A 27499-nucleotide genomic window follows, 5' to 3' on the forward strand; every position below is an offset into this window, starting at 1 on the left:
GACAAGGTTATTGTTAACCATAATGCGAACATTATCAATCCTCCCCAAAGGTTTCTTTATAGCATTATCAGCAAGATTAACATCCAAATAACAGTTTTTCAATGGCGGCAAGTCAAGCATATCATAGATTTTCTTAGGCATAACAGAAATACATGCACCAAGATCACATAAAGCATTACAATCAAAATCATTGACCCTCATATTAATGATGGGCTCCCAACCATCTTCTAACTTCCTAGGAATAGAGGTTTCAAGTTTTTGTTTCTCTTCTCTAGCTTTTATGAGAGCATTTGTAATATGTTTTGTAAAGGCCAAATTTATAGCACTAGCATTGGGACTTTTAGCAAGTTTTTGTAAGAACTTTATAACTTCAGAGATGTGACAATAATCAAAATCTAAACCATTATGATCTACAGCAATGGGATCATTGTCCCCAACATTTTGAAAAATTTCAGCAGTTTTATCACAAACAGTTTCAGCAGTTTTAGCAATTTCAGCAGTTTCAGGCAGTTTTGCACCCAACACCAATTATTTTACCATTGATAGTAGGGGGTGTAGCAACATGTGAAGCATTATCATTACTAGTGGTGGTAATAGTCCAAACTTTAGCTACATTATTCTCTTTAGCAAGTTTTTCGTTTTCTTCTCTTTCCCACCTAGCATGCAATTCAGCCATCAATCTAATATTCTCATTAATTCGAACTTGGATGGAGTTTGCTGTAGTAACAATTTTATTATCATTATCCTTATTAGGCATAACTTTCAATTTTAAAAGATCAACATCAGAGGCAAGTCTATCAACCTTAGAAGCAAGAATATCAATTTTATCAAGCTTTTCCTCAACAGATTTATTAAAAGCAGTTTGTGTACTAATAAATTCTTTAAGCATAGCTTCAAGACCAGGGGGTACACTCCTATTATTGTTGTAAGAATTCCCATAAGAATTACCATAACCATTACCATTAGCAGAAGGATATGGCCTATAGTTGTTACCAGAATTATTCCTATAAGCATTGTTGTTGAAATTATTACTTTTAATGAAATTCACATCAACATGTTCTTCTTGGGCAACCAATGAGGCTAAAGGAACATTATTAGGATCAACATTAGATCTACCATTCACAAGCATAGACATAATAGCATCAATCTTATCACTCAAGGAGGAGGTTTCTTCAACAGAATTTACCTTCTTACCTTGTGGAGCTCTTTCCGTGTGCCATTCAGAGTAATTTGTCATCATATCATCAAGAAGCTTTGTTGCCGCCCCCAAAGTGATGGACATAAAGATACCTACAGCAGCTGAATCCAATAGGTTCCGCGAAGAAAAATTCAATCCTGCATAAAAGGTTTGGATGATCATCCAGGTAGTTAGTCCATGGGTAGGGCAATTCTTCACCAAAGATTTCATTCTCTCCCATGCTTGAGCAACATGTTCATTATCTAATTGCTTAAAATTCATTATGCTACTTCTCAAAGATATAATTTTAGCGGGAGGATAATATCTACCAATAAAAGCATCCTTACATTTAGTCCATGAATCAATACTATTTCTAGGTAGAGATAGCAACCAATCTTTAGCTCTTCCTCTTAAAGAGAAAGGAAACAATTTTAATTTTATAATTTCACCATCTACATCCTTATACTTTTGCATTTCACATAGTTCAACAAAATTATTAAGATGGGCAGCAACATCATCGTAACTAACACCAGAAAATTGCTCTCTCATAACAAGATTTAGTAAAGCAGGTTTAATTTCAAAGAATTCTCGCTGTAGTAGCAGGTGGAGCAATAGGTGTGCATAAGAAATCATTATTATTTGTGCTAGTGAAGTCACACAACTTAGTATTCTCAACAGTACCCATTTTAGCAGTAGTAAATAAAGCAAACTAAATAAAGTAAATGCAAGTAACTAATTTTTTTGTGTTTTTAATATGGAGAACAATAAAGTAAAACTAGCAACTAATTTTTTGTGTGTTTTTGATATAAGAGCAAACAAAGCAGTAAATAAAGTAAAGTAAAGCAAGACAAAAACAAAGTAAAGAGATTGGATGTGGGAGACTCCCCTTGCAGCGTGTCTTGATCTCCCCGGCAACGGCGCCAGAAAAATCCTTGATGGCGCGTGACGGGGCTTGATGGAGTGTTGATTCCTCCCCGGCAACGGCGCCAGAAAAATCCTTGCTGTTGGCGTGGTAGTAGTTAACACACGTCCGTTGGGAACCCCAAGAGGAAGGTATGATGCGTACAGCAGCGAGTTTTCTCTCATATGAAACCAAGGTTATCGAACCAGTAGGAGTCAAGGAACACGTGAAGGTTGTTGGTGACGGAGTGTAGTGCGGCGCAACACCAGGGATTCCGGCGCCAACGTGGAACCTGCACAACACAATCAAAGTACTTTGCCCCAACGTAACAGCGAGGTTGTCAATCTCACCGGCTTGCTGTAAACAAAGGATTAGATGTATAGTGTGGATGATGATGGTTGTTTGCGAAGAACAGTAAAGAACAATTGCAGTAGATTGTATTTCAGATGTAAAGAATGGACCGCGGTCCACAGTTCACTAGTGGTGTCTCTCCCATAAGATAAACGCATGTTGGGTGAACAAATTACAGTTGGACAATTGTCAAATAAAGAAGGCATAACAATGCACATACATATATCATGATGAGTACTATGAGATTTAATCAGGGCATTACGACAAAGTACATAGACCGCTATCCAGCATGCATCTATGCCTAAAAAGTGCACCTTCAGGTTATCATCCGAACCCCTTCCAAGTATTAAGTTGCAAACAACGTGACCATTGCATTAAGTATGGTGCGTAATGTAATCAACACAAATATCCTTAGACAAAGCATCGATGTTTTATCTCTAGTGGCAACAACACATCCACAACCTTAGAACTTTCTCGTCACCGTCCCGCATTCAATGGAGGCATGAACCCACTATCGAGCATAAATACTCCCTCTTGGAGTCACAAGTATCAACTTGGCCAGAGCCTCTACTAGCAACGGAGAGCATGCAAGAACATAAACAACATATATGATAGATTGATAATCAACTTGACATAGTATTCAATATTCATCGGATCCCAACAAACACAACATGTAGCATTACAAATAGATGATCTTGATCATGATAGACAGCTCACAAGATCTAACATGATAGCACAATGAGGAGAAGACAACCATCTAGCTACTGCTATGGACCCATAGTCCAGGGGTGAACTACTCACACATCGATCCGGAGGAGATCATGGCGATGAAGAGACCTCCGGGAGATGATTCCCCTCTCCGACAGGGTGCCGGAGGCGATCTCCTGAATCCCCCGAGATGGGATTGGCGGCGGAGGCGTCTCTGGAAGGTTTTCCGTATCGTGGCTCTCGGTACTGGGGTTTTCGCGACGAAGGCTTTAAGTAGGCGGAAGGGCGGAGTCGAGGGCGTCACGAGGGGCCCACACGCTAGGGCGGCGCGGGCCCTAGCCTGGCCGCGCGGCCCTAGTGTGGCGGCACCTCGTCGCCCCACTTCGTAATCCTTTCGGTCTTCTGGAAGCTTCGTGGAAAAATAAGACCCTGGGCGTTGATTTCGTCCAATTCCGAGAATATTTCCTTAGTAGGATTTCTGAAACCAAAAACAGCAGAAAACATCAACTGGCTCTTCGGCATCTCGTCAATAGGTTAGTGCCGGAAAATGCATAAAAATGACATATAATGTGTATAAAACATGTGAGTATCATCATAAAAGTAGCATGAAACATAACAAATTATAGATACGGTTGAGACGTATCAGCCATGCCAACCGGGACTAAAGCCCCGCCCGTACACCAGTTGTCGACCGAGCCCGCTGGGCTCAGACCTTCAGACTAAAGACCCCACTAGTCGCGGTTCTGACATTTTGGGTACTAAAGGGGTTGTATGGAAGCCTCTTTTTCTACTAGTGGACTTTGTATAGCTTGATTCCAATTTTTCAGGAAATGAAACCTTTCATTGCTCACAACCTCGATAGAAATATATAGTTTATCACAATCCAGTAATCATGATAACTATAATAGCCTAATGAGAAAGTGTGGCAGGCCACACCACAACGAATAATAGCCTAATCATTACCATCACATACAACAAACATTCAGCTTAATTAAACAAGAGATAAATATGCTCGCGGTGTTTCTCGAAGTGTTCTTCCTTGGTGTTCCTCGCCGGTCTGTGAGCTTTGTTGGTCGAGTCCTGGTGGTGGCCGGCCTCTGGCAGCGTCTGCGACGGTGGTGATGTCTAGTCGGTGTGGTGGTTGTCGGTCTCGCCCGTGCTAGGGTGAGCACTAGTCCGACAACGTATCCTGCTCTGCGCTTGCTCTTCCTCACCATAGACTGTAATAGTCGTGCCGGCTGCTCGCGTTTGGCAGGTGTTGCCTAGGTTGAACCTTGTCTTGTGTGTGTGTGTGTGCGAGCGCGTCGGTCCTATGGCCTTTTATCTAAAAAAAGTAAACAAGAGATAAATATGCCACATGCATGAAATGTCACACACTCGGAAGCTTATGTGCCACATTTTGTCCAAACCAGGACATAAACTCCCTGGTAAACCATATCAGCGAGCCGTTAGGACGTCGGAATAGTACAGGTGGTAGGCACCTTCTGGTATGAAGTGCTACAATTAGATTTCTTTTTCTGAAACAAGACAAAAGACGTGTCATTTAAGGGCGTCTTTGATTCATAAGATTCGTATAGAAATTATATAGGATTTAGAACCTATGTGAATTTTTCCTACACTAGTTGATAGAAACTAATCCTATAGAAATTTCGTAGTGTAAATCCTATAGGAATAAAACATTAGGTCATACCCCATGGAAAATTTTCTTTGCCACAATTAAACATAACTCATCTTCCTATATGATTCAACTAGCCATGATATCTCAATCCTCTACTTTTTCTATTCCTATGATTTTCCTATCCTATGAATCAAATGATTAATTGAGGAGAAGAGATTGACCTGTTAATTAGTGAGAAATCGGCAAAAAATGCTACATATGTACCGACGTATATCATGGAACACAATCAAATTGGGCACCACCTACTAACCTGACCACCCACATGAAGCACACATGTGCCAAATAGAAGAAAGACCACGGTAGAGGTAGCAATCAGGCATTATCGTCATCACTCATTCTTTTTAGAATGTTGGTGGGCCAGCCCATTTAGCCTTCTAAAATGTTATTGTGTCATATTTTATCATAGTTGATTCATATAAGTTGTCATGATCGTGAGTTAGAATATTTTTAGGATTTTTCTAAAATATCTCTTTTATTTGTATTATAACCCTACAGGTGGGAAAACCTTGTTTCGTGTATCTTTTACATTCAGCAAACTTCGAAACTCAAAATGATCTGGGATTTTTTCTGCGGATTTTTTATGGAAAATCAAGACCTGAAGCCTCACTCGGAGCGAGGCCAAAGATTGGGCCCACCAGGCGGCCTGATATCCTGGCCACATGAGTGGGGCCCATTCCCCCTAATGGCTCAGATGCCCCTCATCTTTGCACCCTTGGACTCGTCATGACCTAAAACCGTCTACATATACATATGTATTTCTGATCATGAAGCACCGTAGTACAATTCGATAAGTATTTGGGTGTCAAACCAACAAGGAGCTAAAATTAAATATTTATTCTCTAGAGCCCTATAAGTACTTCTAACTAGAAAACTATGAAGTGCTGAAAGTAAACATATAAAGTAAAACTAGCTAGTGCAAGTTAAGTAAAATCAAATAAAGTGAAAGCAAGTAAAGTGAAAGCGAGTAACTCGATAGAGTAAGTGTTCTGGAAAATTATTATTTCATTGCTTTGGTTATCAAAATTAGTGAAACACAAATCCTAAGGTACGATGCATCCGCATCTCTCCCATCTACCTACACCTGGTGCTTTCAAACACCTCATGACATGGGTAAACAAGGTATTAAGAACCAAGAATATGATGATGAAAGACAAGGCCACCACTAGGAACCGGCCCCGATACTTAGCTTTCAATTGGACCAGTCCTAGGCCGTTTGATTTGTTTTGCTTCCACCGTGCGATACAACCCAAAGTGTGGGCTTGTAAAGAGAAATCTGAGCTATTAATTAGCTTGCAATAAATCCCGTCAATCACGTGTTGCCTAATTAGAATTCTAATTTGGCTTCCCCAGATTATTAGGAAATGAAATTCAGAAGTTATGGAAGCTAATAATTTATGAAAAGTCAGATTCTTCGATAAACAGTATGCTTCTTATGAATCAAATTTTGACTCCAAAGGTTTTGAATATTGCTTCTCTATGAAGAAAATATATTTACAGTTGTAATGAATTTATTTTTGGTACGACTAAATTTTGATTTCTACCGATAATATTGTGCTTCGTTTAGACAACGAGATTTGCTTAAAAGACAACTGGTGATTGTTTCCATTAGATTTCTTATTTCGACCATTGAAAAGGTATCCTTCAATTGACCAGCGAATTGTCAATGTAAAATTGATTTGCTTCTAGTGTAACAAATATACGCTTCCATCAGTATATGATGTTAAAAATAGAAGCAATTTTACTTCAATAGAGTACGATGTTCGCTTCCAGCGAAGCAAATATATGCTTCTATCATCATTGATTCGAAAATAATCTAATTTTTGCATCTACATGAAATAGTATCTGCTTCTATTGATATCCGAATTTGTTTCCATATACAACAATGGGTCATAGAGAAGATGCAGCCCCGAGCCTACGGAAGCAAGCGTTGCTGGGACGAATCATGCTTGAACATGGCCACCGCTGTGTAGACGAATGTTCAAAAAGGAGCGTCAAGATCAGAGCTACGTTCGCGAGCAGAGATGACGAAGCTGACGAAGAATGGCAGGGGTTTATCGACAACCTGCAGTCATCTCCTGGTAGAAACAAATGGACGCATAAAAGACATGTGAAGCATGTGTGTTCTGAATCAAAACTATGTTCCTATCACAATATATAGGAGACTGAGAATCATGGATTGTCGGAAGCAAAATTCTGTAGCTATCACAACATGTCTTGTAACAATTGAAAGTATGCAGATATGTGCTGAAAATTTAAAAATCGTAGCCATTAACAACATGGATGATATAGAAGGAAAGCATTGATGATATTTGCATTTAGGAAAAAATCGTATGATCCTTTGATAAATCATAAGAGAAATAAGGAAGTGTGGCAAATCATTTACTTGTTTATCTCCACCTCTCTACGGTTCACCCAAGTCAGTTCGTCCAAGTAGGAAGTTTAGGAACAGCAAAAACGTGATGTTGAGGCATCGGTTTCCACAACATCAATTTCTTTTATACCTTTGTGCATTTTGCTCTATTCTCTAATAACTTGCTTCTGACAGCATACAAAGCAGTCGACAATAGTACCGTATAATTTATACACATAGACAATTAGAAAGTGGCATGAAATTCTACGGATCATAGGAAAATGAGTAACACGACTTTCCGGAGAAGTCTATATAAGATCTTAAGTGTGAAATGATGTACCTTGTGGAACTTCAGACTAGTCACCAATTCAAAGCGATGAACTATATCTAGCAGAAAATTATACACTATATAAAGGGTAGCTGATTTTACGCCATCTCCTTGATTGAGGCACTGTAGATTGTTATTTATCCACTTTTTCCTCCCGTTGTTGATTGACACGTAGCTATTTGTTTTGTCCTTTTCCTAATCTACTTAGGTAATAATTGTTTTGCATCTCTATTATTTGGGTAGACAGGCAACCGGCTACGGGCTGCTGCCTCCCTCCTTCCTCTTTTTATGGATTGCTCCAGACTCTGGTTTATTCAGTCAAGGCGGTAACTGGGATTGAGGCACTGTAGATTGTTATTTATCCACTCTTTCCTCCCGTTGTTGATTGACACGTAGCTATTTTTTTTGTCCTTTTCCTAATCTACTTAGGTAATAATTGTTTTGCATCTCTATTTTTTGGGTAGACAGGCAACCGGCTACGGGCTGCTGCCTCCCTCCTTCCTCTTTTTATGGATCGCTCCAGACTCTGGTTTATTCAGTCAAGGCGGTAACTGGGATTGAGGAACTGTAGATTGTTATTTATCCACTCTTTCCTCCCGTTGTTGATTGACAGGTAGCTATTTGTTTTGTCCTTTTCCTAATCTACTTAGGTAATAATTGTTTTGCATCTCTATTTTTGGGTAGACAGGCAACCGGCTACGGGCTGCTGCCTCCCTCCTTCCTCTTTTTATGGATCGCTCCAGACTACGTCTATTGCCTTCTGGTTTATTCAGTCAAGGCGGTAACTGGTCAAAGGGGCGCCCCATGACCTCCACCATGGAACAATTCGCCCCCAACTTCTTCCTTACATCCTTCCCTATGGCTGGCGTCCTCTTCTTCCTCTCTGGCCGGCGTCCTCTTCTCCCTCTCTGGCCGCCGTGCCACCTACTAAGGCGGCTGATGGCGTGGAGGAAGGTCTCGGGGCTCTCCTCTCATTCCCGAGGAAGATGGAAGCGCGATGAAGACCTGGGCGCCCTCCTCTTCAGCCACCGTGGAGGAAGAGCTTGGGGCTCCCCTCTCCCCCAACGCAGATGGCGGCGCGGTGGGGACCTCGGTGCCCTCCTCTTCAACCGCTGTGGAGGGATGAGCTTGGGGCTCTCCTCTCCTTCTTGAGGCAGATGGCGGCGCGGTAGGAACATCGGCGCCCTCCTCTTTCGGGTGTTTTCTGGTGAATTTAATGGAAAAGGGGGTGTGTGCATCATCGTCGATGGAGCGGTCGCTGTGCCTCGCCACCATGATCCCCGCCGCCTCTCGCTGTACGCGCAAGTGGGCTACTTCGGTGAGGATCTGGTTGCCGTGCGAGGCTCTCCGCACGGTGCCGCTGGAAAGCTCACACTCATGGAGGATGCCATGGGGAGATGTCCAACACCACCATCCATGTCGACTTGGCCATGGGCAACACCTTCGTGTGTCACTACACGGCCTCCGACACCCTCCCATATATTGGAGGCAGCAGCAGGCCAGCTAAGAAGGTTCAGCCATCTTCTCTGACGGCAACGATCCAGTAAGCTGCCTTTTTCTCGTGTCTCCCTCTGTCCCCTCTATGCAAATAAGAAAAGAGAAGCATGGACATATAAGTTTCTGGGAATAGTTTGGGAAATTAGTCTTTATTTCATATGATATGAAAAGTCTTCAAAATCATCTTATACAGAATACCAATAATATTTGTTTGCACATGAGCATGGCATAACCAGGAACCAACCAAATCATTGGTTCTTGAATGAAAGGCTAGCTATCTCCCTTCGCCTTGGTGATCTCCAGGTCTCACTGGTCAATGCAAGAGATGTTCTTTAATTTTTCAAACCTAAGAGCATCTCCAGTCGCGTCCCCCAAAGCGTCCCCCAAAGGGATTTGGGGCGCGCCGGACGAAAAATGCGTTCCAGCCGCGTCCCCCAAAGCCCTTTTTTGTCCGGCGCGCCCCTATACGGTGTCCGGCGCCCGAGCCCGTCCCCGTCCCACGAGGGACGCTCCGGGACGCCTGGACACAACGAAAAGCGAGGCGGGCTCCCACATGTCGGCGACTATTTGCATAAACCGTTGGTTCGCGCCTCTTTTCTCGTCGCTCCTTCCTTCCCGCGCCTCCCACCCCACCGCCGCCGCTGGATTTCCCGGCCGTTTGGGCGTCGATCTCTGAGAGTCGGCACCGTTGTCGCGGCTGGGGCTCCCGCCGGTCGTGCCGCCGCCGCCGCGTCGCCAGCGCGTCCCAGAACGCGCCGTCAAATCCATCTCGCCTCCGCGCACAGAAGGTGCTCGACGACTTGCCAGGTAGGCGCGATTGGCAGCTGTTTGTTGCGTCGTCTGCCTCGGCGCAATTTCAAGCTGATCTCGTTGAGCATTTGTGGAGGATCAAAGGAAATACCGTGGCACCTTGATGTAGCATCTAGCCCTATTTATTATATTTGATTACTTGTTTTATTGTTTGTTGTAATTTAATTTGAAAACAGTCCTCGCAAACATTTTTATTCATATGCTACATTTGATATAAATGGTTTATGTGTTAAAAAAATTATTTTAATGTTTGGGGGCGGCGTTTGGGAGACGCGGCTGGGGAGCGACGTCCCCCAAACGCGGCACGAACAAACCACGTCCCCCAAACGCTCGATCCGGCGCGCTTTGGGGGACGGTTTGGGGGACGCGGCTGGAGATGCTCTAAATATCCTTTTACGGGCCTCAATGCAGGTGAACAAATTACAAGGAAGAAAGAGAGAGTGTAGACCCTCCATCAGAGCAAGTAGAAACGAAAATTGTTCAAAACCGCAAAGAGGTGGAGTTAGCGTGCCATGGTCACATACCCTACTTGGATGATCACCTGATAAAGATAATTCTCTGCAGATTTCATGCAGGTAGTTCAGGTGCTTGATATAAAACCTTCTTTTTTTGAAAATTAGCAATGCTTATTAAATTCTAGATATGTGTTCATGTAATTCATCTTTGTCACTTAGGATGCTATTGTACATGCTGTTCCAGTCTATCATGGGTATTACTATGAATTTTTTCCCTGTTTATAGGAAAAAAGGATATATGCCAGTTCAAGCTCATGTATACTACTAATAACATAGTTATACAAGCTTATATGGTGTTTAGTAGCAGCTCAATACATACACGGATGAGATATTCATAATGTGTGTATTACTACTTTGTTCATTTGTGGTCGGTTAGCCAAGAGGATTCATGATTCTGATCTTTCTCAGTACTATATTGAACTTGAGAAATTGGTGGAATGTGTATCATGTACTGTTGAGGTTCTTTAATCCAACCGCTGTGTGACAGAAGAATACACAGAAATCTTCGAACCCAACCCTAACCGCTAGGTTAGATGCTAAGTTGTTCATTGTTTGATTTGATTTATTAATAGAAACCATTGTGTTATCTTCTGTTATTTGTTATCCTCCTTGATACTGACCAGGCTAATCCTGGGGTTAACTTTCAGTGGAGTTTACATGTAACCACTGTCTATGCTCGAAGAAATTGCGGTGAACTTAGACGGTCTGAAGTCCAAGAAAGTGCATTTTTTTCTTGCAACATAATTACCTACAATTGACATGCTAACTGAACAATACAGTTTGTGCCCATTTAAGTTTGTCCATTATATATTATTTTCTTGGAACTTTGGTCTGTTCACCCAGGTAGACTGCATTAGCTATCTACATAAAAGTTCAGGATTTTTTCCCAACTTTTGAGTTTTGAAAAATATTTTTCCATGTGTTATAAAAAATCACATAAATAGTGGAACATCATAATTGCGGGTTCGCAATTCTATGCTATATATTTCATGGACCTGATACAACAGTGTTGTTTGCTAGCATTGAAATAGAAGACCGTTTGCTAGCATTGAAATAGTAAAATCCTCCAATTCATTCTTTCAAAATAGTTGAACCTGATATAGCAGTGCTGCCTACTAAGCTAAATCGATGCACATTATGGACCTGATGTGACCATTATATAGCATGCAATGACCATTAACATAAGACAGGGTCAAACTCTTAACAAAGTTGGCGTTTACTTGCCAAAGCCAGCTTTCTGGCACGGTCCATATGACTTGAAGATTTGAGGGGTTGTTTTGTCATGAGATTGGCTCTTTGTTCCCTTCAGAGGGAGATCCTGTTCCTAAATTTACCCAGCTATATATTTATAACACCCAAAATGAGTTAGATCACAGGATGCGCATATTTGACGAGGATGATGAGAGTGCTAGCAATAACCATTCTGCAGCAGCTGCTCAATCCTCATCTGTTGTTGTTGGTCGGCGACGTGCTGTCATTCATATGGTCATTTCTCTTGCTGTGCTCCCTCTCGCTGTACTATTATTCATATGTTGATTTCTATATTTGTATTATATGTGGCTATTTCTCTTACAATCCATGTTTAGGTCTCATCATATGTGGTACTAATTGCAGGTTTATCAGCATATGGAGCAACTTAGTGCAGAGACACTAAAGCCAATGAAAGGGGCTTCTGAATTTACGTGTTGCGGGCAACAACCTGAAATCTGAAGTCATGTACTCCCTTAAGCAGCATCACAAAGGCATATGGCCAGAGTTCAATTTCTTTAGCAGCTGCCTTTACCCACTGTCTATTCTATGATAATATTTTACTGCGTGAAGCAGATGTGTAAAAAGTTAGAGCATCTCCAACAGGCGCGCTATATAGGCCGCGCGGCATAAAAACGTCCGATATAGCGCGCGCGGGACAGAATCAGGCGCTCCAGCAGGCGCGGTAAACGGCGCGGTGCTGTAAAATTTTTAGGGCGCGCGGCGTTTTGCACAATCCGGAGCGGCATATCCGGCGCGTCGGCCACAGCGCGCGGCATCGCTCGTCCAACCGCGAAAATCCCCGCGCTGAAACTTCCTCCCCGCGTCGCTGCCCCGAGCCCAATCCGTCGTCTCCGCGCGCCGCCGGCGATCCCGACGATGGACGACTCCTCCGGCAACCCGCCGACCCCTCCCTACTCGTCACACCCTCCGCCGCCGCCGCCACTTCCGCCGCGCCAGCGCCAAACCCTAGCGGCGGCGCCGACGCCGGGAACCCAACGGCCGCTGCGCGGGCGCTGTTCGTCCCGCCGCGCGGGGCACTACACGCAGGCGCCGCCGCGGCGTGGCATGGCCGCGCAGGGCACCGGCAACGCGCGGCCCGCGCCGAGGAGGGGGAAGGCGCCGTCAACGAAACGGCCTCACGTCGGCCCCGCCGCCGTCGCGCCACCGAAGAAAGCGAAGGCGCCCGTCCCCCGCCGACAGCCTCCTCCTCCGGCGCCGAACCAGGCGCCGAAGTATGTTTGGAGGAGGCATGTTTGGAGGAGGCATGGGAGGCATGGGCGGCATGGGAAGCATGCCCATGCCCACCATGGGAGGCATGGGCGGCATGGGAAGCATGCCCATGCCCTCCATGGGAGGCATGGCCGGCATGGGAAGCATGCCCATGCCCTCCATGGGAGGTATGGCCGGCATGGGAGGCTATGGAGGCATGGCCGGCATGGGAGGATCAAGCTATGGAGGAGTGTTTGGAGGGACCATGGGAGGCTCCGTGAGTGGTGTGTACGGGAGTATGGGAGCACCACCGGGAGGCTTCGTGTCTTCCATGAATGCTACTATTCCTCCTTCAACCCAAGATGACGAGGACGAAGAAGAAGGTGTTGACTTGGAAAATGCGGAAGTGTGATATGCATTTGTGATATGCATTGTTTCACTTTGTCCATTTGAACCATATGTCGTGTGTCATTGTTGAACTACGTCATTTTGTGTGTCCTTGTTGAACTATGTGATGTTGTTGCACTTTGTGTCATTTATTTCATGAATTGTGTCATTTCTTTCATGAATTGTGAATGCAAAATAGACTAGAAATCTGTTTTCCGCGCCCGCGCGCGCTGTATTTTGCAGCGCCCGGCGGAGGACCATTTTTCCTGCGCGCGCACGCGCTGTATTTTGCCGCGCCCGGCGGAGGAAAAAACGGCACAGCGCGCCATATCTGTTTACCGCGCGCGGATTCTTGGTTTTAGCGCGCCGCGATATAGCGCGCCTGTTGGAGATGCTCTTAGCAGAAATCTAAATGATGCACGTTATGGACCTTTTTTTTTTTTTTTTTTTTTTTTTTGAACACAAAAGGGGTCAGAAGACCCCGGTGGAGCACTTATATTGAACCAAGTGGCAGGTACATTTTACAGAAAAGCCCTTTTACATCTCTTGCCCAGATAAACCTAAACTTTGAAGAAAGGGCCTTCCACTTTACAAAAACCACCCTGACCAAAAAGGAGGAAAAGCAATCGGGTCCAGGGTAATCTCCGCCACGCGCCGCCGGCGAACTCCGTGCGTCACCGCCGACTCCGAGCGCAAGATGCTCGAACGCTCCTTGCCGACGCAAAGGTCAAGCCCCTGGCAATCACCAGAGAGACGGGGACGAACCACTTGTCTCCCTCGTGCCGTCGAGCTCCAGCAGCCGACCGAGAGGGCCTCCGCCATGGAGGTTGTTGAAATCGGGCCACCATATTGGCCATGGATCACGGTGACAAGCTTGGTCACCGTGTATTTCGCTCGTCGAAGATCAGCTCCGCAGAAGGAGCCCGCAGATCCGCCAAAAGCAGTGGTCGTCGAAGATCCTCTCCCAACCTCCACCGCCGCGGTGGCTAGAGAGAGGGGGATCGAAGACGAGCTCGCCCAGATCTGGAGACTCGAAGAAGGCCTTTATTGGAGAGGATGACGTCGTCCTGCCGCCGCTCGCCTCTGGCTCCGACCACCGGAGCACCACGAGCAGCTGCAGCACCGCCGCCAGCAGCATGGAGAAGCCCAGACTCCACCGCCACCACCTCAACACGGGCATCAAGCCAAGATCCACAAGGGTAAACAGCAAAACTAGAGAAAGGAAAGACCTACACTAACCTATACTACTCCGGCGCGTCACCTTCACCGCCTCCGGCCGGCTATTCCGGCGGAGTGGCTCCGGATCTGCCCGGCGGAGAAAGAGGTGGAGGCCAAGAACTGTAGCAGGCTGAGAGCTGTCTGGGGGAGAAATGAGAACCATGCACGTTATGGACCTGAACTAAACCAAACCGTCTTCTGTTGTTATTGTCTCTTGTGGCAGAGCAATGTACAAGTTTCCAGGTGTTGTGGGCTTTGTTTACCTTTCTCCCCATAGAAATTCCTACTCGGGTGCATTCAATTGCTATTTCAGATAAAATTGCTCCTATTGAGCCAGCATAGAGAGAGGTGACATACCCATCGGCTGTTGATGTCTGAACCCATAGGTGCTATAACTCAGTGTCCGCTGCTTGCGTTGCCCCACTCTTCCCTCCTCCCTGCGCGCACACAAGATCGAAGGTTTTATCCCTGAACCTGCGAGCACGCTATGTGATAATATTCTGTATGAACTATAATTTTCAGCAGAAGAATTTTCAGTAGGTTATCTCAACGGCATGGACCTAAGTTGTAAGCCACTCTTAACCGCATGGACTCAGTAGATTTCAAATTGATACACTACGGTGCCAAGCTTAATGCCACCTAAGCTGTAAGCCTCTTATCTCTGGATCAGGTCCCTGATACTTGGGTGTGCTTATGCAGAACAGCTTTAGCTGGCTCCACATCAAATACAGGAGTTCAGTTGGACTTAACAAGATCGGTGTATTATTATCCCTTTTGAAATCGGCCAGCACCAAAAAACAAAAAACAAAATCGAACTAAAGAGCACACATGCAGACAATCCGCTCTACGGCAAGCCCCTCCATACAGGTACCCACAAATTTTCATGACTGTTAAAAGGTATATGTTCAAGCCATAGGTTCAAGCCGTTTATTCAGCAAATTTTGAGAAAAATCTACAGCTTCCTCTCTGCAAGATACGGCATGAAAATCGACAGAAACAACGCCCATTTACTCACTTTTGGCACTCAGATATTTTTTATGATATATCTTCTCTTAATACTGCTACCATATACACTGGGTTTGAGTTTGCAAATTATCTACAAAAGTACATGTGCAAATCAACAAGAAAACAGCATACAGCTGTAAAGCTCTTTGGAATATATATATATACATGTACCGTCTCGCCTAGACCAGTGTGAATATCGATTTGGACTGTACAAGATAACTCCACCTTCGCTGTATGACCTGATGTAAGTATCTTACCTTTCAGATTCTGTCAGTGTTGCCTCTTGCAGTGTGGATCTAGATTCATCTTTGCTAAAACACCACCGCTAACAATGCATGCACAATCAATTTTGTACTCACGTAGTGCCTCTAATCCACTTAATAAGATTAATTCTCTGCAAACAGATGTCCACGGGCGCGGCGTACCGCCGCGCCAACGCCTCCTAGTAATGCCTTCATACCATACTTGTAGAAAATACAACCAATTATTCTAGATAAGTAATTAATTATATATCATTATACAAAAATCTGAACAGGCATAAAAAGTGAATTTTGCACATAACAGTACGGGTCACGAGTAGAGACGTGAGTGGCGATGAGGCCATGAAGGGATCATGATAGTGAAGGGTGCCGCCTACATCGCCGGAAGGGGGCCATGCATGACGAAACGGTTAATTTCTCCATCCTAACCCACCACCACCACCCACACTAGGGAGATGCTAGGTCGATGTATAGTACCCACTGCACAACCCTATGTTGGGCCGACCCAGTGCCCTTTTTTCCTTCTAATTTCCGTGTTTCTTGTTTTTTGCTTCTTTCATGTTTCCTTTTCTTTTCCAAAATTTATGTTATTTAAGTCTGAACATTTTCTATAAAGTAAAAAAATTTAAACTATCCACATTTTTTGATTTTTTTAAATTTAAACATTTTTTCTTCGAAATCGAACATTTTTCAAATTTGAACATTAATTTAAATTGAACATTTTTAAAAACTAATCAATTTTCAAAAATTGTTTTTTATAAAATTTAAAAATTTCAAAATTTAAACAATTGTTTAGTGTGGGCATCTTTTAAATTTGAACAATTTCCAAAATATGAACAATTATGAATTTGATTTTTTTCAAATTTAAATATTTTTAAAATCTTTAATATTTTCAAATCTAGAAAATAAAAAATATATAATGAAAAGAAACAAAAACAAAACAAGAAAAACAAAACGAAACAAAAATAAAAAAACAAAAATAAACAAAAATGGGCTAGGCCCATGACCCAACCAGGGGTGTGCGGCGCCTGGTAGCTGCCAATCTGGTCAGCATATAGGAATCACCCATGTCCTCCTATGTTTCCTCCTTGATTGAAGCGGGGTAGAGTGCCACCTCCACAAAGCTCCTTGCTGCATTTGGTAACGAAGCAAACTGTGTGAATAAGGAGAACTCATTTTAGGTCAGTATAGAATGTTGTTTGAAGCCACTATATGGTGGAGATAGACCAAACCTTTGGACAAGTGCATGAAGCCCAAAGCTCCTCACCAAAGCCCCTTACAATTCCTCCTAAAAGCCCAGACCTCAGTATAGAATGTCATATAGAAGGACACACTAGTGAGAAAACCCTAGCTCATGAGCCGCTCCCGCGAGCGTCCTAGGAGCTCCCAGCGGCGCCCCTCCCCTCGCCCCCTCACAGCTCTTCCCCTCCCCCTTGCCGGGCATTGCTGGACGAATCCTGTCCTACGCCGCTAGCGGCGGGGCCCCTTCCCCCCCTCGCACGGTGGTGGTGGCGCGGGCTGTCGCGGTCGACGAGGGCCCAACGCAGGCGTAGGGTGCGGCGGCGCGACCATTTTCGCTGGTGGCATGGTGGTTTCGCGGTGGTTTTCGGCGTGCTCATGGCGGTTGCGGAGGTTCTTCTGCTCGGGTATGCTACGGGCAGCGCGTGCGCAGCCCGACGCGGCAGGGCTTGGCTGGCAATGGCGCTGCATCCGGCCGGCGCATGGAAGTCTCTTGCGGCGGTGATATGGGGTGGCCCGATCTTCTCAGTAAGCAACGATGGTGATGATGATCACGTGGTGATAGCAGCGGAGAAACACGATGATGTAGTGGATGGTAATTTGTATGACGCAACAAGATCTCTCGATTGGTCCCTGTCGCCAATGCAACAGCTCTCAACCCTGCAAGATATTCGCAACTCCACACACTTGCGTACGTAGCCGCCGACCACGAAGCGGTAAGTTGCAACCTACTAATTCCCAATGGAACAACAGATCACACAAGACTTTTCAGGGATTCCACACCAAATCAATGCAATTGGATGTAGAAATTCAATAGAGTTGCAAAGCAAACAACTATGAACTAGGGTTTATCTTAAACGTAGTCTAAAGCAACTTTGGGGGCGTCCTATGGACTTATATAGGCGTCCAGGACGATCTCAGATCGAAAAAGTACGAAAATAACCGACCCAGAATAGATCTGGTCGAGACAGACTCGGAGTCGGCCGGTCTGGCGGCCGGTCGACCGGGTTCGGGACCGGCCGACTCCGGTTCAAACCGGGCCCGGCGCCGGGTGTTGACCGGGCGAGGCTCCCGGGCTTACTGGATAGTGCCCGGTTGGCACAAGCGCCGCGGCCGGTTGAAACCGGACGGCCCCGGCGCTGGATCCGGTCGGACCGGGACTGGGACCGGTTGGTCCGGCGGCGCGGCCGGTCGGACCGGATCTGGCACCGACCTGAACATCAGCTTCCCATCTCGCGCATGCCTCCCGCTCCTCCCTCGTGCGTCCATGGGATGTCTTCATGTCCAGCTTCACGGCCATCTTCTGGTCCAGCTGCTCCTCTCCTCCTCGTGCGATGCTTGCTCCCTCCTCATACCTGATCATACATAAGCACTTAGGTAGTATAAAGTTCTCATCAATCAAAGTATCGTTTAGGAATAAGTTCACCTGTTGTTTAAGTAGCTTCGCACGAGCTCGTGTCATTGGTCCCATCCTGACTTCATTGGATTTGAGCTTCACAACAGGATCATCTTCTTGTAATGACGGAGGTAGTAGTGAGGTAGGGATGTCCTCATCAGGCGGCGTTGGGCATGACGGATCTAGATCTGGCCGCCCCTTGTGCAGGTTGGGGCAAGGCCCCATGCCCATTTGAGCCCACCGCCCATTGCTCTAGAGAGGAGGGCTCCTTGCAGCCATGGGGGTTGTAGGTCTTGCTCTAGATGTGGATCTTGCTCCCGTTGGTTGGTGGTTGTAGTGGTTGTGGCTGATTTCCCGCGCTGGCGTGTGGTGTTCTCACAACGATGTCCCTCAGTTCGACAGTTCTCGGAGTTGGATTGCCGGGGCGGCGGCCCTGGACGGTTGGGAGTCTGGTTGGTTGGCGGGTGTGCCACGACCTCTGATGTTGGCCGGCTTCATCGGCCGTGTGGACGGCGTTGTGCCGACGAGCCGAGTGGCGTGACGGGGATACGGTTGTAGCGAGGGTGGCGACCGCTTCATTGTGTGGACAGATGACTACACCTGCCGGGAGAAACCCTTGCCTTGCTGGGCCATGACGGCGGTGTCCGCGAACGTCGTTCCCTTCTTGAAGGCGTTGCTGTGGCGGTGCTCAGTCCTTTTCACGTTATCCTGGTGAAAACCCAAGATCCCCAGATCGGGTGGCAGCGGTGCTTCCATGTCGTGCTCTTCTTGAAGACGCCACCTTGGAGATCTCACGCTGTGTGACTCTCCCTTGGTTGGGTGGCGGAGGTCCTCCTCGGCCTGCCCTCCTTGTCAAAGCTTACTTTGTGCTCTCGCACCTACGGTGTTTCACGAAGCGTTCTCTCGTGGTGCCCTCGTCGGTGTGTGAGTTGTGTTGGTCGATTCCTGGTGGCGTCTATGAAGGTAGTGTTGTCTTGTCTGTTGTGGTGGTTGTCGGTTCGCCCGTGCTATGGTGGGCACCGGTTCGACAATGTATCCTGCCCTACGCTTGCTCTTCCTCACCGTAGTTTGTAATAGTCGTGCCGGCTGCTCGCGTTGTCGGCGGTTGTGGACTAGGTTGAAACTTGCGTGCAGTGATATCTTGTAAGTTGGGCTCAACATCTTATATCTGTTTCATCGTTGAAGGTTTTATTAATTTAGCAAATTTCTAGTTCTCAGCTCAGTCAAGCTTTACGGTCATTTGATTACCATCGTGATTCAGGTTAGTCATAAGTTGCAACATGAGTTTCAAGTGAAATTTGGTGACATCATTAAACTGAAAACAAAGTTAGTTCTAGTCGACTGAGAAATATTTCCGTTAATTTAAGGTCAGGACCATGGCCTTTTATAAAAAAAGAATGCGAAGGCCGCGAGCGTCGTTCTGTGGGTTGGGTTGTGGTTTGAGCGGGCCAGATTCCCAGACCCAACCAACCAACACCCCTGGACCTAACACCTCGGCTCTTGGACTGTACCAGCCCAATTGGAGGCCTACCAAATCAAGGCGACGATTTCGTGCGGCCGCGGGCCGCGGATGTGAGCAGCACGTCGGCATCGCAGCGCAGCGCAGCGGAGCTGGAACTGGAAGGGAGAGGGAGAGGGAGCCACCAGACCTGATCCGCGGCCGAAAAGTCGACCGGATGTGTGGCTCTCCCGCCGCCCCTCGATTTCCTCGTCCCCACCGCCGCCCCTGCCCCGCCCCTCCTCGTCGTCGACAACGCCACTTCTCCTCCGCTCACTCCACACACTCTTAAACCCTCACTCCTCTCCCTCCCCGACCTCCGGAACTCCACACACCCACACCCACAAACCGTCTCCGTCAGACCATGCCGCCTCCCGCCGCCTGCCCTCCCCACTCCATGGCGTCCGTATCCCGCGCCCTCCGCCCGCGCCCGCGCCCCTGCCTCGCCGCTACTCGTCCCGGTACGCGCCCCTTCGATTCCGCTCCCTCCTCCGCATTTGTTTCAGCTGACCTGTTTTTCCTCGCGTCTGGATGCAGGGTGCGGTCTGAGAGTCGCGTGCTCCGTGCCAGCCTACGGGGGCGCGACGGAGAAGGCGGAGTGGGGATTGGCCATTGCGCCCGCACCAGCCACCACCACTCCCGGCCCCTTTCTCAGGTAATTGGGCCTGCAAAATTGGTCCGGCCGAAGGCATGGATTGCCCAGTTGTAGGGTTTTCGTTGGTCAGCGTAATTGCCTTTGCCTGGGGTTGACTAGTCTATACACCTGTATGTACGCACGCCCCTACCTTCGTTTATTCTGAATACATAATTCTCAACGCCTTACAAACAGTAGGCGGGCGCCTACTGTTGGATCTGCCACTCGTGCAACTTGTTTACCGTGGAGGTTTTCGTTTCCGAGGTTCACGAACCGAACAAGCAAGCGGTACTCAATGAGTGGCTGCAGCGAAATGTACACTGGTATAGGTTCTACCTCTTTTCAGCAACTGATACCAGTGCGTTTTGGGTCTCAAGTTCATGATATGTTGATATACAGCCAGTACTGGTGAACATACTTTTGGTATTAATAACTCTAATGGTCGAAGCTCTTGCTTTTGCCCCGAAAGGCCCGAAACAGTGAACTGATGAGTCAAGCGACTTGTGTTTACATGAGTCATGTAGTCTGCTCAACTTCATTCTACCTTCTAATCATAGTGTGCTTTCTCTTCTAAACTTCATATCTTGAATGCTTTAATAAAAATCAGGTGAACTAGCTGGTCTACCTTTTAAAATTTGGTTGCAGTATCTCAACTAGAGTCTAAAAGATAAGTTTGTATGGATTTTATCATGCCTACACTCTTCAACCACGTTTATGCATCACGGGAAAACTCATTTATGTGCAGCAAGTACACAGGGTCTTGCAGGTGCACACTTGGTAATTGTTTTGCAGCTTCACATTTTTTTAAATGACGCACGTACATTAATTTTATTTAGAGCGCATGTACGCAATTTGAATTTGTGTGCATATTCAGACCTACCCATACCAGCGAAAAATCCATATTTGTTCTTGTTTTAGGCCGTGACATCTTGAATATTTATTTAAACATTCTCCACTTTTTTGTAATTTTCTGCTCGTTTTTACTTACTTGGGATTTTTGTTTTGATCTTGTTGTTGTTTTACTGATAAAATTTGATAGCTATAAGCTATCTCTCCAATTCTTGATATCCAGGGAATTATTTTCCTGGAGAATCAATATTGTACCATCATCTAATAGCTAAATTTCTCCAAATAATTTGAGTTCACGAGAACCATCTCTGTGATTTTTTTCTTCTAAATATTACCACTGGTTTATGCTTCCTGACGCAAGGCACCTGGGTTTGAGTCTTCCTAACCTACTTTAGATGCAAAGCTAAGGGGGAGTTTTTCCCCCATAGTTGCATGTTTTTTGGTTTATACTACTTGACCAGATAATTCAAAGATATAATTACTTTTCCTAAATGAATGGACAATCTGTTGCTTTCTCAGGAGCCGTCAATTTTTGTGCAAGGCGGAAGCTAACATATCTAGTAATCTGCCGGAGAGCATACCGGCTGGAGCAAGCCAGTATGAGAAAATAGTTGAGCTACTCACCACTCTTTTCCCTGTCTGGGTAAGTTGCTATGAGAGCATCTTTCTGTTTACTTTTTTTTTTCTAATGTGTAGTTTCTTTTTTTAATGAAACACAAATCTTTGTGAATCTAGTAATATGAAGATTATCTTTTGCAGGTCATATTAGGTACCATTATTGGCATCTACAAGCCGTCGATGGTAAACTTTCTCACCTGCAATTTCCATACTATGGTTTTCTACTTTCCTCGGGTTTCTAATGCCATACCAAACTGAATGTATGGTTTTCTACTTTCCTCGGGTTTACAGGTCACATGGTTGGAGACTGATCTTTTTACTGTGGGCCTAGGATTCCTAATGCTGTCAATGGGACTAACATTGACATTTGAAGATTTCAGGAGATGTTTGAGAAATCCATGGACGGTATGTAACTGTCCCTTAGCCGCATGTATTATGTAGAGATACTGATACATTTCCATTCTTAATATCTCCTGAAATGATGTTGAATCTCTTTTGGTTCACTGATGTAATAGCTACTTTGCAGGTTGGTGTGGGATTTCTTGCGCAGTATTTGATCAAGCCTATGCTAGGTTATGCTATTGCATTGGTAATGCTAACCATAGGCATGCATAATATTGTTGATTCAGTTGTGCATAATTCACTGCTCGTGTATTATTAAATTTCTGATGAATAGGTGCATTGTTGGTTCAACCATAATTTCTTTATCCCAAAACCAAGTATTTAATTCAAACATTGTAATCCAAACTCATTGTATCTACACTAACCAAATATTAAGTTTGATGAGTTCTTAATGTTCTGCAGAAGTAAATATTAAATCTCCAAATGTCCTTTCTATGATAACAAGATAAGTACTTCTGATACTGGATAGGAGTTTGAATTTGTCGATGTGTCTCAGGAGATGTTTTATTATTATTATTTTTAATTATAAATAATGATGTAATAAGAAGTAACAAACAACATATGAATTGATAAAAAACTGTAAGTGACACTTTTGTTTGTGTTATGCTGGTCATTTTCTATGATCAACAGGCTTATGCGAGGACTTACCATCTAAGGTTTATGGAAAATTAAATGAAAAATACGATAATTGGCTCAGATTAATATACTGATATAATACTCTATGCCCTGAGTACCTATTTGGCACTTGATAGGATTGCATGAAAATCAGCAATCCATGTTACTTTTCTTGTTCTTTTTGTTTCTCTTTTCACTCTTCGGTTTCTACAGTTTTTGTTGGTTTTCATCTCTAACCTAGCCTAGCTTGCTTGGGACAGAAGGCTTTATTGTTTTCTGTCAATGTGACTTAATGTATGCCTGAGTTGAGAGATATATGATTCTGTGGGTAAAGCAATTCTATTTGTTCATGACAAACAATTTTAACCTAGAATTCCTTGTAGCAAATGGAATTTGCACCAAGTAAAATTTGAAATTTCTTGATAGGCCTTTATCGTTGTAGCGTCGACTATTTATCTGCACCTAATTTGTTGTCCTATTTTACAGACATTGAAGTTATCCGCTCCTCTTGCAACTGGTCTTATTTTGGTCTCATGTTGTCCTGGTGGTCAAGCATCAAATGTTGCAACTTACATATCCAAAGGAAATGTTGCCCTTTCAGTTCTTATGACCACGTAAGCTTTGGATATTCTTTGAGAAAAGACAGTTCCTTGGTGCTTCTTTTAATCTTATTTTCCATATACGGATATACATGCATCTCTCTTGAGTCCCTTTGTCCATTAAGGAAGTGAAGCCTTTAAGATTGACTTTGTCCATTAATTAAGTACGGAATATGATAGTTGCTTTAAAATTTGATGCATTGTTTAATTATTATAATCATAAGCTTGAACTGCTAATAGTTTGCATAAAAAGATTGAACTCCACATTTGTTTTGGATATTCCATCACAAGTTCTAGCTGTGAAAATTTTATCTGGTCTGAGCAACTAAGCACCTTTTGTAGTGAATACCTGCAAATTTGCTGCCTACCATGATGAAACACTCAAAACACGCTCTCTGCTTTGAAGATGTAAATAGAATTACTATTGAGGACGCCACAGTGTTAAAAAAAGTTTAAGCACAGAATACTTTTGGAATGTATATATTGTGTCATGTGAAGCATGCCATCCTTCTAATTGTGAAACATTTTAAAGTAGGTAGTACCTTAGTAGGTTATTATCATAGCAGTAGTGCCTATTGCATAAGTATTCTTTGTTGATACTAGGCAGCAAACCTGTAACTTGCACATAACTTATGTGGCATCATTCTACTTGATTTAATTCAGTAACCTCTTTTAATTCAGTAACCTCTTAGATACTATGTTGCGTGCTTTAGTCTACTGCCCAACCAATACTATTCTAACAACTTGATTTTTCTTTATTTTCCAGCTGTTCGACTATTGGTGCTATAGCAATGACACCACTCCTTACTAAACTCCTTGCTGGCCAACTAGTCCCTGTTGATGCTGCAGTAAACACACTATGATCCATATCCTGAATTAACTTCTTGCTAGTTTAATTGGTCAAGTCTGTCTTGGTTAAAGATTTTTATTGTGCAGGGTTTGGCCATCAGTACTTTCCAGGTTGTTTTAATGCCAACTATTGTTGGAGGTGCTTAAAAATCTTAATTGAAGATCCATTGTACTGTATTGGCATCTTTGGAATGTCTTTGACATATGTTGTGACATTATTTCTGTTATTTTGCAGTCTTGGCGCATGAGTACTTTCCCAAGTTCACTGAGCGCATTATCTTCGTTACACCTCTGATAGGGGTCATCCTGACCACTTTGCTTTGTGCTAGCCCTGTAAGTGTCAATAATTGATTGAGTAATGCTTCAAAGCCTTTGTTCAATCCATCATTAATAGGTGAAATTCAGATATTGTCCTAATTAAAAGAAAGAGTGGAATTATTGCTTGAGTTAATTGAAATACATTTTGTTGAACTTTAACCTAAATAATTTCTGCTCTGCACAAAGTTTGCAATATCTCATTGAATGGCGACATCACTGACATTTAATGGGCTTATAGTACTATTTTGAAGATACATTTTTTGAATAAAATGTTTTGCTCTTATTTTTGATATTTGGATATATTCCTAATTTATTTTACTATTTGTAACCCAATTTTTACATCTTACAAGATAGGGCAAGTCGCAGAAGTGTTGAAAACTCAAGGTGCTCAACTTATTCTCCCTGTTGCCCTGCTGCATGCTGTTGCATTTGCTCTTGGGTATTGGCTCTCGAAATTGTCTTCTTTCGGGGAATCAACTTCAAGGACCATCTCCATTGAATGTGGGATGCAGGTACACAGATATTCAAATGTTCAGTTTTGATTTTTTTCTTTTCTTAAACATAGTGCAGGTATGGTCTTTAAGAAGTTTATAATTCTCATAATGTTGTTCTAAATATGCAAATATGTTATATCTGTCTGATTCCAGTGGATACTAAAAGGTCCAAGGGTTAAGGATACATATGTCTAGGTTTACAACATCGACAGATATTGAAATACTGATATATAAATTTTCTTGTCTTAACCATAGTGCATGTATGGTCTTTAATAAATTTATAATTCTTATATTGTTTTGCCGGATATTAGAACGGTAAATTTAGTCACAAATATGCATGTAAGGAAGTCAGTTTCTCATGTAGTTCTTGGTGAAATAAGATGTCATGTCTATCTAACTGTGGTGGACATGGGAAAGTCCAAGGGTTAATGATAAATCTGTCTAGGTTTACATCATCGACACCTTGCTAAATGGAACAAGATAGTTCATAACAGTTCCTCTTATTGTCAAATAACGATTTTGAGTTTGCATAGCATTGAGACTTGCCTTAGATAGATATTTTAACCTTTTCAGTACTACATGTGAAGTTTACAGCTATTCTAAACATTCTTCATGCTGTAATGCCCTTTGTGCTTAACAGTGACATTTTTCATGTTTCCAGAGCTCTGCACTTGGATTTTTACTTGCCCAAAAGCATTTCACAAACCCACTTGTTGCTGTTCCTTCTGCTGTCAGTGTTGTGTGCATGGCGGTAGGTTCTCTTGCCTCTTCTCATAGCTCCATAGTCACTACATGTATTGCGTGATGATTCATGTCAATATCTGAGTGCACTTTTTTGCATGACAGCTCGGAGGCAGTGCTCTTGCAGTTTTCTGGAGAAACAAAGGACTTCCAGCAGATGACAAAGACGATTTCAAGGAATGAAACAAGAACAACTCTAAGCTCCAGCTGCTAGTCGTTGCCTTGTTGTAGTTGAGTGCAGTTACATCAGAGCTTATTTCATGTTCGCATATTTTAGGTATGGATAGCAGGATAAGGACGCTTATTCTAGAGAATACCATATTATTTATAGGGGATTTTTTATGATTTAGGTATGAGTTTGCACTTTGAAGTTTGGTGGGTATTGTATTTTTAATCTTGGAAATAAGCTGTTTTTCGGCAAAGCAGGAATTCTTTTACAGGCTGTTGCCCATTTACATTACATGGGCGATCAGTGTAATTGGTTTTCCAGTTTGCATTTTTGAATTAAAGCATTGTACCTACTCTGTCCATTCCAAAAATCGCAGCGTTGTCTAGATATAGGCGTATCTATATATTAAAATGCGTCTGGATACATTTGTATATAGACAAAGAGCCAACAAAGTTCTTTTTTGGAATGGAGGGAGTATTTACTTTTGTAGCAAGTTTGGAAGGTTTATAAATATTCTTGTTATCAGAATCTTACAATTATCTTTTTTTAGATTAGAGTCTTACAATTTTTTTTTTGAGGTAACTCTTACAATTATTGAGTTATGCAAAAGCTTGCATCCATATCTGGGCTAGCTGGAAACAGAAGGCCTCACAGTGAACCAAAATCTTAGACATCAACATGATCAAATCAGTAACAGGCGTGAACTCTGCTCTCTGGTGTAGTGGCCCAGTGCAGTTATATGTTTGTTTCATCCAAAGCCTAAAAAAAGGCCTATGTACTTTTCTTGAAAGGGAAGCGGTCGGGAAGGGATCAAGGGACCTACAATAAATTTATTTTTGAAAAAAAGAGAGACAAATTCACATCTCTAGGGACTTTCTTCCTTCGACTGATATGATTCACTACCTCTATTTTAAAATAACTATCGTAGACTTGTCTAGATTTACATGTACCTAGATGCGTTTTAGCATGTAAATATCAAGGAAAAAAATAGCGCGCTATAACAAAATAGCGTGGGTCTAAAAATACGCTATTAGCATGCTATAGCGTGCTATTAACGCGAATAGCACGCTATAGCGCCGAAATAGCGTAGCGTCGGCTCTCCAGATATGCTATAGCGTGCTATTAGCGTTGAAATAGTGCGCTATTTTTTTCCATGGTAAATATACATGGATCCAGAGAAACCTATGCCACTTATTTTAAAATGGAGGGAGTACTTACCTGCAAGGTTTAGTATGATAAATTCACCTAAACTAGGGGCACAAAACAGTAGTGCTTATTACACACCGCCCATCAGCATAGCGAAGAAGGCCTAGCTCTTGCGCCTGTATGCAGTGGTTGTTTAGGGCATCTCCAGCGGTTAAAAAAATTGGTCTGCACCCCATCTCCAGTGGCCAAAAACTGATTGAAACATTCACAAATCGTGTCTGAAATAC

At 43.8% G+C, this 27499-nt stretch overlaps 1 protein-coding gene across 1 annotated transcript; it reads left to right on the forward strand.

Moving 5' to 3' along the window:
- Positions 1 to 20083: 20083 nt before the first annotated feature.
- Positions 20084 to 26421, forward strand: LOC124665574 (probable sodium/metabolite cotransporter BASS2, chloroplastic). Its single transcript, XM_047202973.1, has 13 exons — positions 20084 to 20239; positions 20316 to 20433; positions 21781 to 21904; positions 22021 to 22062; positions 22171 to 22284; positions 22406 to 22468; positions 23383 to 23510; positions 24262 to 24343; positions 24432 to 24483; positions 24580 to 24677; positions 25013 to 25174; positions 25818 to 25907; positions 26003 to 26421. Exons 1-13 carry the CDS (start codon positions 20143 to 20145, stop codon positions 26078 to 26080), a joined length of 1248 nt encoding a protein of 415 aa, XP_047058929.1. The 5' UTR covers positions 20084 to 20142; the 3' UTR covers positions 26081 to 26421.
- The last annotated feature ends 1078 nt before the right edge of the window (positions 26422 to 27499 follow it).

This window comes from Lolium rigidum, chromosome 6, assembly GCF_022539505.1.
Source record: "Lolium rigidum isolate FL_2022 chromosome 6, APGP_CSIRO_Lrig_0.1, whole genome shotgun sequence".
Classification (NCBI taxonomy): domain Eukaryota; kingdom Viridiplantae; phylum Streptophyta; class Magnoliopsida; order Poales; family Poaceae; genus Lolium; species Lolium rigidum.